The 12,037-nt window shown below is 42.4% G+C and overlaps 1 protein-coding gene across 1 annotated transcript in view; it reads left to right on the top strand.

Annotated features, from left to right (window-relative positions):
- Positions 1-12,037, top strand: part of LOC124796340 — a 415,424-nt gene that overhangs the window by 339,706 nt on the left and 63,681 nt on the right. Inside the window, exon 2 of the mRNA XM_047260474.1 lies at positions 7,394-7,523. Within this exon, the coding sequence (XP_047116430.1) occupies positions 7,395-7,523 (129 nt within the window). The 5' untranslated portion in view covers position 7,394. The remainder of the gene's footprint in view (positions 1-7,393; positions 7,524-12,037) is intronic.

The following is a 12,037-nucleotide window of genomic DNA, read 5'->3' as shown; positions in this document are numbered from 1 at the left end:
GGAACGTCAGCGTCCATGTAGTGTAAACGTATGGTGTGGGATATTGAACTAACAGTTCATAAGCCCATGTTTTTATAGACCAAACGCTGAGCGTGCATAGTATCGCAGCCTCCTAACAAACCATCTTCCACAGATGCTACAAGGCGTGCCTCTACAGACTAGAAGGAACATGTGGTACCAACATGACAGCTGTTATCCCCATAGTGCACGAAGTATGTCTTCAAGAATTGTTTCCAAATCGTTATACTGAACGTAGAGGGCCTTGGCCGACCCGTTCCCCGGCTTTAACACCTGTGGATTTTTTTTTTTTTTCGGGGCAACCTGAAGAGCGCTGTCTACAAGGACATGTCAGCTACACCCGATGACGTGCATCGACGTGTTACAGCAGCCTGCTCGGACATCTCTTCTGAAGTGCTAGCATGTGAGTAGCTGTCGTTAGATACCAGACTGGAAGCCTATATTGTCGCTGCTAGTGGTCAGTCTGAACACAACCCGTGATGGGCAGTTGTCTCGTTACTGTGTGCGCTTGTGTTGTTCTTCAATGTGGGTTACAGGAGGTATTGTGCAAGTACCGTAGTGGCAACTTTTGAAAATACGATATCTCGTAAATGACTCGCAGTAGAATCGTGCAATAAGCACCACTGGAATTCTAATTTTCCCTGCTTTTAGTTTGTTTATGTCAATAGGTAGTGTTTCGTTTAAAAAAGTGTATGTTTGCATTAAAACATACTTTCTAAATGTTATTACAATCTGTTGATTGGCTCCGTGCGGTTCTAGGCGCTTCAGTCTGGAACCGCGTGACCGCTACGGTCGCAGGTTCGAATCCTGCCTCGGACATGGATGTGTGTGATGTCCTTAGGTTAGTTAGGTTTAAGTAGTTCTAAGTTCTAGGGGAGTGATGACCTCAGCAGTTAAGTCCCATAGTGCTCAGAGCCATTTGAACCATTTTTTTTTTTTGTTGATTGGCTAACAACACGAATCTATGACTACCAATTCATTTTGTGAAAATCGCACATTAATAACACTTTCCATTTCCGCAATATTTTCGGTGCATGGTTTAGCTGATTCACCCTATAGGTACTCACCTTTCAGTAGGAGTGTCAACAATTTTCAGACCCTCTGTAGAAGAACAGCAAAAACATTTGAATGATCTCCCGGAGCATTGTAATGAAAAATATTTCTGTCGGGTTTCGATGTTGCAAGCGGCAGCATGGTTGATGTACATCACACTGAGAGCCTAGAAAATTAGATGAAAAACTATTAGGACGATGAAAATAAGGAATATTTTTTGATGAAACCTTCTCGGGTGTTGTCTCACAGCTTCTAAGTGTTTCCTAGCCGTTACCTTCAGGCGAAGTGTTGGGTTCATATCCAGTTCGTTCTATGCGAACTGCGCACCACCTTCTTATCTGGACACCCCTGTAAGAAACCCACTCTGCTGAAACGTTTCGCCTTCTTGACTTGCAGCCTTATGAGCATCATGAAGCTGCGCTCGGTCCCCTTCTCTTAGTGATGTGCTGCATTTCCGTATAGGGATTTGTTTTTTCGAACACTGATTTTTCAAACAGAAAAAGAAAAAGACATATTCACGTGTAGTTTTTATATAGTTCGAACGTAGCATTAATAAAGCCTGAGGGTGCTTAGTTATCCAAACTTCTGACATATTCTTTTAACGACGAGATACGATGTGCGACTATGCCGCTGCAGCAAAGAGTTTCCTTGCAAGATTAAACAAATACTGGATGATTTATTTGAAAAGGCATCACCAATTTCCATCCCCGGCGTTCCCCAATCGGAAGATGATTTGGGCTTATCGTTTCGTCGGCAAATAGGTCACTAGAGACGGAACGCATGCTTGGATTCGGGTAGGATGGGGAACGAAATCTACTGGGAACTTTTCAAATGAATGAGTCCGGCTTTTGCCATAAGGGGAGACGTTCATAAAAAACACACACTATTTAAAAGATGCACCAAATTCACAATCCTGAAGATGTTGTTGTTGTTGCAACTGCAACGTCTCCCCTTATGGCAACCGCCGGACTCATTCATTTGAAAAGTTTCCAGTAGATTTCGTTCCCCATCCTACCCGAATCCGAGCATGCGTTCCGTCTCTAGTGACCTATTTGCCGACGAAACGATAAGCCCAAATCATCCTTCCGATTGGGGAACGCCGGGGATGGAAATTGGTGCTGCCTTTTCAAATAAATCATCCAGTATTTGTTTAATCTTGCAAGGAAACTCTTTGCTATTTAAAAGATGCACCAAATTCACAATTCTGAAGATACGGCAATGAAATTTTGTGCCACTCTCTACTTGAAATTAACGCATTTACTATTCAGTTTCTTGGGTTATATATATTTAATGTTATTATGAAATTTAAAAATATTTTTTTCAAAAAATAATGTATCCACCTTTCTTTCAAAAACTATTACAGAGAGATCTACAAAATTTTCTCTGTTTAATCGAGTTTTCAAAGTTACTGTTGCGAAATCATTTGGGTTTCTAGAAATAAGTGTACAAAATTTTATTATTCTTGTATGAGAAACAAGTACACAAACTGTAATAAAACATAATTTTCAGGAAATGCAATTTGAAGTTCAACATTTTTTCTTAGGTCACCTTTCCAGAAGGTCCCAGATCTGATCTCAGGGTCTTATTTCCCTTCTTCTGGTTTCTTGTTTTCTGCCTCCTTTCCTTCACCAAGTCGTCAACTAACTTTCCAGGTGCTGTAATCTATTTTTCTCAGGATGTCTTGAATGAAATTTCCAATCTTAAAGCCATTTCTGTCTAATACCTTCATCCTTCCTACGTTCCCAGCATTAAATACAAGAACTGGATCATAAGTTGCAATGCTGGAGAAAATCCTCCAGTAGCACAATGCAAAACTGGAATTGCTTCTTCATAAACAAAGCAACCAATTTGTTATTGTTTCTCAGATAAGGAACAGAGTCACAGATGATCTATAAACCCAAAGGGTATATATCACAGTCTTCTAAATCCGTTCCGTACAAGTTTGCTTGAAAGTAATCCACGAAAACGTTGATAGCGGGCTAACGTTGTAGTGTTGCTTCAAAAATTGGGCGTGGCCACAAGGTCGCGTCACGTCGAATGCGACTTTATCATTGAAACTTTGGGAACTTGTTGTCCATGAGATCTACTAATAAATAAAAAATAAATTGAAAATGGACATTTCTGGTCAATTTCACGAACGTCCCCCTTAACGACGGCGCCACTTAACCCGTTTCCTCAGTTGGATCATGTTCTCTGTCTCGTCGCCGATACCACACTGAACTCAGATCTTTCTCTAAGAGGAACAGGAGGACGAATATGCTGCGGCAAATATATTTCTTCCCTTCCTACTTAGGACAGATTATGACGTATGCAGGCTAGGTGGTGGACACAGATACACTGATGATCCAAAACGTTGTGACCAACTGCTTAACTGCGCGCTGTTCAATTTTTGTAACTGAATACAATGTTGAGTCTTCATGGTGTGATTTAGAATAGGTAAGTCTCTTGTGGTATGTGGCACCAGATGTATACGCACAGGTCACGCAATTCCCGTAAATTACGAGTCGTTTGTTTCTGACTACAGACTGGCCCTCGACGGCGTCCCACATATGCTTAGGTGTCCGAATTTGGTGCCAAGTTCGTCATCACGCTCCTCAAATAGCTGTAGCATCATTCTGGCCTTGTGACACGGACACTTATCCAGCTGGAAGATGCCGTCGGTCTTGGGAAAGACATCAAGTACGATGGGATGCAGGTGGATTGTAATAATGTTCACATAATCCACAGCTACCATGGTACATTCCTACAACAGGTAGAAGCCCACATGAACGGCCATCATAACATAATATAGCCTCCACTGCGTGTGTCTGTGGCACTGTGCACGTTTCGAACAGCCATTGGCCTAAATGACGGCGCATTCGGACACGACCATCCATCTGGTGTAACACGAAACGTCAGTCATCCGATCAGGCGACACGTTTCCATTGATCCACAGTGCAATCTCGATGATCCCTTTCCCACAGCAATTCGTAACTGACGATGTCGTTGGGTCAGTATGGGAAGAAGTAGGGGTTCGTCATCTGCAGCGGAGCCTCATCAACGTGCGCTGAACGACAGGCTCAGAAACAGTGGTGCCTGCAGTAGTATTTTACTCTTTCATCACATCTTCCGCAGATCGGCAACTATCCTGCTTTACGGATGAGGCAAGCCTCCACCATCGGTAATAAGGCGTGGACGTAGAACACCTTGTCGCCTGTTCGTGGTTTTACCATCTTTGCACCGCTTTCCATAGATACTCACGAGGGATAACCACACATATCAAGCTCGCTCTTTACTCGTGATCTTGGCAGCTGTTCAGGAGTGGGGTAGAGAGTGGTTCGTGCCTCGAATAAAAGCGCTCAAGAGCAAGGCGACCCGGTCATACTCGTAGCGGGAATTGACTAAGTGTGATAATGGATGACAATCACACGTTTATTGAATTCATCATCATAATATTTTCCTTTTCGTATTTTCTCGTCAGATCGTGCGCAAGCATCGTAACTATATTTCTCACTCGTTGAGCATGTACCTAGAAGGAAAATTTCAGTCCGCTAGAATCATACTCAATATGTGAAGTTATTTCTTGATTTCAATGAGTAGCCCTTAAGATGTGACATACGATTTGCCCTTCCCATTCCTCGTTTTTGGCACTGGATATAACCTACAGTACCACAGATGTCCCTTCCAACCAATATCGGAAATTAAGTATTAATAAACCTTTGGTCGTCCAATATACGTCCTACCTCTTTCCCTTATCTCATGAAAATAATGAAGCAGTTTTTTTAGAATCTAGAGGGCAAGAGAACAAACAGAAAGGAAAATATGATGACGGTAGCCATAATGGTCCAAAGCTGAATACTGGTGGACAGTTTCTTCTGTAATTAAGGAACATTATTCAGATTTTTAAAAGAAATCCAAGGAACCCTTTTCTTGTAAAACTGTTCACAAAATTTAGTTTGCGTTCCAGTTTTAACTATTTTTACGCGATATCCGGCGACATTCCCGAACGTTCGTCCATAATGGCACCTTTTAAATTTTGTGCGTAACGGCGAATACTAAAATAAGACGATTAGCGGAAAAAAATACTTAAGTTTTTATGATTTTATCACACCACTGTTCATGAACTGTAGGAGGTATAAAAATAAAAGTGAGCACTCTCATTTCCAGAACAAAGAAAAATCCGTTGACACTGGCTTGGGTTCTCTATAATATGACATTAAATGTACCGAATTCAAGAAGTAGTAATTTGAAATTACCCCAGCTGAAACTATTCCACCTCTTTCAGGGACCGACCTGTAGCATGTGCGTTCCCTCTACTAACACTTGTAGAGTGTCATACGATCTATGGGAGCACAGGAATGCTCTCGTAAGCTCATTGAGCCTGATGTCAGTCACCAGGTCTTGACCCAACTGCGCTTTATATGAGAGCTGGGATAAAACAGGGTTTTTCAAATGACAGAGCACAGCAATCAGTTGTCCTTTTCTTGTAGGTTTTGTTCGGCAAATCTAGATTTCGGCTAGTGCATAGCCACTATCAGTGCACCATTTTATCTTATCAGTGCATGTTCTAAGACGTCAGTCCCCTGCTGTTCGGGCTTCTGTCACAGTTCTTTCAAGACTACTATTTTATACAGTAGTCTTGAAAGAACTGTGACAGAAGCCTGAACAACAGCGGACTGACGTATTAGAACATGCATTAATATGATAAAATGGTGCATTGGTAATGGTTAGGCACTAGCCGAAATCTAGATTTGGCCAAAACCTAGAAGAAAAGGACGACCTATTGCTATGCTCTATCATTCAAATGTCATATCACAGTCGTTGAGTGCACCCACGTTCCTAAACAAGGGTATTTTAAAGAAAGAACCGAGTGGGTAAATTTGGGTTTTATGGGCTTTATTGCTTTTTTGGTACTGTTTAAACACTTCAGTTTAAATTACTGTGATTAATTCATTCAAAGCTCAAACACATTCTTACAACTACTTTATCAGTGCCCATTATCTTGTCCTGCCTGCACTTCATCCCTTGAATCTTCTCCACCTACAGGCTCGTTTGGTCAAAATTAAGATATAGTGCAGGTGAGACAAGACCCGGGAAATTAGCGAAGACCTATAAATTACTGCATTTAAAATAAATTGTAGTTTATAGCCATTGTGATTAACGGCCTTGCTGCAGTGGATATACCGGTTCCCGTGAGATCACCGAAGTTAAGCGCTGTTGGGCGTGGCGGTACTTGGATAGGTGACTATCCAGCCGCCATGTGCTGTTACCATTTTTCGGGGTGCACTCAGCCTCATGGCCGGCTGGAGTGGCTGAGCGGTTCTAGGCGCTTCAGTCTGGAACCGCGCGACCAGTACGGTCGCAGGCTCGAAACCTGCCTGGGGAATGGATGTGTGACATGTTCCTAGGTTAGTTAGGTTTAAGTAGTTCTAAGTTATAGGGGACTGATGACCTCAGATGTTAGGTCCCATAGTGCTCAGAGCCATTTTAACCATTTGAACCACTCAGCCTCATGATGCCAATTGAGGAGCTACTCGACCGAGCAGTGGCGGCTTCGATCAAGAATATCATCATAACGACCGGGAGAGCGGTGTGCTGACCCCACGCCCCTCCTATCCGCATCCTCCTCTGAGGATGACACGGCGGTCGGATGGTCCCGGTAGGCCACTCGTGGCCTGAAGATGGAGTGCTAGCCATTGTGACTCTTCATAAAGTTAAAATTTTTTATGAAACTGTAAATGTTAAGTTGTCTAACTGTGTTTTCATATTGCAAGAAAAGTTAAAAACATTAATAAAATAAATTATGACAGTAAATAGCTATCTTCAGAAAGTATGTTGGCTCTTTTGAAAATGTGTAAGGCTAGCTATGTGACTTTTGTATGTTAATTAAATTTTCAGAGTTTTTAATTTTGTTTTGAACCGTATTGATGTTCTGGGTAGGACTAAATTAGAACAGCCCTGCTTCTACCGGGCCTTGGCGGTTGCGAGTAAGCGACAAGACAATGACAAAGTTGACGTGCGAGTCTGAAGGTTGAAATGATCAGCTCCACTCACGAGAGTAGAACACCGACAGCCCACCACCTTCGCCGTTTTCGAAATGCTCGTTTCCAGTCGCCAAGTCATGACAGTGTGCCCTTTGTCAAAGTCCCATATTTCTGTGGCTTTCCCCATTTGCTGCCCGCATAGACTCTAGAATGGTTTCCCATTCGTCTCGCCCCCGTCTGCTCTCCTTACCAAACAAAGTTTTCACATTGACTGCTGACTGCACTGAATCTCGCGATGGCCAGTGGCCGTAATGTTTGGGTAACAAGAGTACGTGGCAGCTGGTGTTCTCGTGTTGCAGGATGGATGCTGCTTGTTCTGACCTGGAGCCGCCGCCCGTGTTCCGTGTCCCACCGCCGCCGCTGCCACCGTTCCCGCAGTCAGAGGCGGGATGCGACCTCACCTCGGAGGAGACCTGCCACCTGCTACAGGTCAGTGCCGTAACAAGTTCGCTGCTTGAATCTGTGCAGTTTGTTCTCCGATGTAGCGCACTGTGTCGGACAATTCGCTCTGCAATGTACTCACAAGCTTACTAACCTCTTGCAATCCTTCGGTACGCTTAAGACTAGTGTTGCGTCAATGAATAGTTGGATGAAATGCTATCCCACTTCTCGTCTACGTCTGTTTTGACTTACCACGATCGTAGTGCCGGTCGCGTCAAGTACTGTTTATGTGGTGTCACCTGAAGAAAGAGGTATCATGACAAACTCGGTACTTCACGTCTGAACCACAAGTAAGCTCACTCACTGCCAGACGCAGCGACGAATGAGAGATATCAGCGTAGGCAAGCTTGCAGGAGTTTCCATACGCCGCCCCTGCTGAAGAATTACATCATAGCGTAGTGCCGCCCGGCCTCTCTGCAATCATCGCCGAAGACGACAGCATTGTCTCGCTACAGACCCACCAGAGTGAGACTTGTATTGTTTATTGTTATTTGTACATTGAGAGAAGACACTGTTATTATGTACTATATTAGGCCAAACGTTAGTGTCCAGTGACAGTAAAAAATGTGATAGACAGTCCTGTGGAAATGGTTCAAATGGCTCCAAACACTATGGGACTTAACATCTGAGGTCATCAGTCTCCTAGAAGTTAGAACTACTTAAACCTAACTAACCTGAGGACATCACACACATCCGTGCCCAAGGCAGGATTCGAACCTGCGACCGTAGCAGCAGCACGGTTCCGAACTGAAGCGCCTAGAACCGCTCGGCCACAGCGGCCGGCACAGTTCTTTGGACATGGGTTATATTAATGTTAAGTACTTCATTTTGTTCAAATTATAATAAAATGATCTAATATTTTGCCATTCGGCCTTTTCCCTGAAAGTAGTATTCGGACAGGGTTCTTTGGCCTTTTGAATAAGGTACTCTAGCAGAGACCATCACCGTGGTTTTTGAATTGTGAAATATTGGTCCAAAAATTACTTCTGGTCTAAAGCAACAGGTAGAGAAAAGAATTTAACTTAAAGACGAACATAGCATTTGTACATCATGAAGAAGCGTTCTGCGAATTCAACAGACGTCTGCTGTGGCAGATTATGGAAAGAAGTGGCTTCCCAGCGTATGTAATCAACAGTCCAGAAGCTAGTTACAAAGAGTCAAAAATTACAATCGTTGATGAAGATAACTTGGCTAAACAATTAACAACCACACGGAGAATTATACAGGAACATGACCGGTTTGCAACTCTATTCAACAGCTACACAGTTAAAGCTTCGAAAAGAAGTATCACCTACGGCATGAAGATCAACATGGACAAATGTTTTAATACTCTGTTATAAGCAGATGAGGGAATAGTTAAGAAGATAAAGATGATAATCTTAATTTGTTGGCTTGCAAATATAATGCGATCATCTCCACTAATAATACAATGGTTATGCCACTCAAGGGAAAATCGCTTATAAGGTCAAAAATCGTAATAAATAATGTAATGCAGGAATAGGTAATCCGCTTCCAGTATCTCTCCTGTGTCACAGGTAGCAACTTAGACAGTGAAATTGATAACAAGATTGTACAATTTAAAACATTCTGTGAAGACTTAGTTACACAAAAAAGGCCACGAAAGAGACACAAAGTTATGGCAGTACTTACTATGTTCAACGAATCTGAAACCTGGGTTCCTACGCAAATGGATATGAACAAGATCTGGACTGAAGAAATGAGATTTCTTGATTGTGTTGAAGGGGGCACCGGAGAATATCGTTACAAAAATGAGGACATTAGATGTGAATTACGAGTAGAGTCAAAGCATAAGAAAGTAGATCTAAACAGAAACAGATGGTGGAAACAGACCAAGACAGGTAAAGTCACCTAATTCTTTTATGAACAAGAAAATTTAGAAAGAGAAAAAGTTTGCGAAAAGTGTTCGGAAAGAAGGTTCCTTTCACACTTTCGTCTACGTATTCTGTCACTGAATCGTTGTGATGCGAATTTAGTTGTAAAGTTGTATCAGGAACAGCGAACTTTGTCTAGAGCGCACCCACTTACACTTGCCTGGATGCTTCAGGAAAACTTCCAGACAACTGAACTTTCCTTCAATGTAATAACCTCCCATATTGGACAATGAAAGAGGTTCGGTATATACACCCATAAACAGCTTCCACTTTCACACTAAAAATGGTTCTCTTCACTAGGGTACCAATCCAATAGATATAATAGGCTTCATATTTTATAAAATCTATTTGCAAGCTAAATACACTAAAAGTGTGATTCGACAAGTAGCAGGAATTAGAAAGAAATGAGGCGGTATATTACAGTAACTTATAGCATACTTAGTACATAAATTATTTCCCCCTATAATGAAAGAAGGAGAATATAACCATGTAACTAAGTAACAACAAGTGGTTAGAGAACTTTAACAAATGACGCTATTTGCTCTTAAATTGCTCTAGCTTCACAAAAGTACTTCTCGGTCTCTAGACTTAAGACCACGATACACACCGAAAGTGGGTATATAGTGAACGATGATATTTTTGATCGTGACACACATTAATGTTACCTCTTGTGCCTCTCACCTACCGAGCGGGAGAATAAAGCTGACTTTGCGTAATCTGTCATTTGCATTTTTTTTATAGTCATTGTTTCCTAGATGGCAATATATTGAGGACTGAAGACCGGTTCTTGAAATTGTCACTACTTTTTAAATACGAAATTTTAATTTTCTACCATTACATAATACCTGATACCGGGATTAGTGATCACAAGGTCGTTGTAGCTTGGCTCAATACCGTTTCTTCCAAATCCACCGGAAACAAACGCAAAATAATTTTATTTAAAAAAGCGGATAAAGTGTCACTAGAAGCCTTCCTAAGAGACAATCTCCATTCCTTCCGAACTAACTAAGCAAATGTAGACGAGATGTGGCACAAATTCAAAGATATAGTAGCAACAGCAATTGAGAGATTCATACCTCATAAATTGGTAAGAGATGGAACTGATCCCCCGTGGTACCCAAAAGAGATCCGAACGCTGTTGCAGAGGCAACGGAGAAAGGATGCGAAGTTTAGAAGAACGCGAAATCCAGAAGATTGGCTAAAATTTACAGACGCGCGAAATTTGGCACGGACTCCAATGCGAGATGCCTTTAATAGGTTCCACAACGAAACATTGTCTCGAAATTTGGTAGAAAATCCGAAGAAATTCTGGTCGTATGTAAAGTACACAAGCGGCAAGACGCAGTCAATACCTTCGCTGCGCAGTACCGATGGTACTGTTACCGACGACTGTGCCGCTAAAGCGGAGTTATTGAACGCAGTTTTTCGAAATTCCTTCACCAGGGAAGACGAATGGAATATTCCAGAATTTGAAACACGAACAGCTGCCACCATGAGTTTCTTAGAAGTAGATACCTTAGGGGTTGCGAAGCAACTCAAATCGCTTGATACGGGCAAGTCTTGAGGTCCAGATTGTATACCGATTAGGTTCCTTTCAGATTACGCTGATACAATAGCTCCCTACTTAGCAATCATATACAACCGCTCGGTCACCTATAGATCTATACCTACAGATTGGAAAATTGCGCAGGTCGCACCAGTGTTTAAGAAGGGTAGTAGGAGTAATCCATCGAACTACAGACCTATATCATTGACGTCGGTTTGCAGTAGGGTTTTGGAGCATATACTGTATTCAAACATTATGAATCACCTCGATGGGAACGATCTATTGATACGTAATCAGCATGGTTTCAGAAAACACCGTTCTTGTGCAACGCAGCTAGCTCTTTATTCGCACGAAGTAATGGCCGCTATCGACAGGGGATCTCAAGTTGATTTCGTATTTCTAGATTTCCGGAAAGCTTTTGACACCGTTCCTCACAAGCGACTTCTAATCAAGCTGCGGGCCTATGGGGTATCGTCTCAGTTGTGCGACTGGATTCGTGATTTCCTGTCAGGAAGGTCGCAGTTCTTAGTAATAGACGGCAAATCATCGAGTAAAACTGGTGATATCAGGTGTTCCCCAGGGAAGCGTCCTGGGCTGGTGTTCCTGATCTATATAAATGACCTGGGTGACAATCTGAGCAGTTCTCTTAGGTTGTTCGCCGATGATGCTGTAATTTACCGTCTAGTAAGGTCATCCGAAGACCAGTATCAGTTGCAAAGCGATTTAGAAAAGATTGCTGTAAGGTGTGGCAGGTGGCAGTTGACGCTAAATAAAGAAAAGTGTGAGGTGATCCACATGAGTTCCAAAAGAAATCCGTTGGAATTCGATTACTCGATAAATAGTACAATTCTCAAGGCTGTCAATTCAACTAAGTACCTGGGTCTAAAAGTTACGAACAACTTCAGTTGGAAAGACCACATAGATAACATTGTGGGGAAGGCGAGCCAAAGGTTGCGTTTCAAAGAGACAGCTTACACTACACTCGTTCGTCCTCTGTTAGAATATTGCTGCGCGGTGTGGGATCCTTACCAGGTGGGATTGACGGAGGACATCGAAAGGGTGCA

Source organism: Schistocerca piceifrons, chromosome 4, assembly GCF_021461385.2.
Source record: "Schistocerca piceifrons isolate TAMUIC-IGC-003096 chromosome 4, iqSchPice1.1, whole genome shotgun sequence".
NCBI classification, from domain to species: domain Eukaryota; kingdom Metazoa; phylum Arthropoda; class Insecta; order Orthoptera; family Acrididae; genus Schistocerca; species Schistocerca piceifrons.
This window is presented reverse-complemented; position numbering and strand designations above follow the sequence as displayed.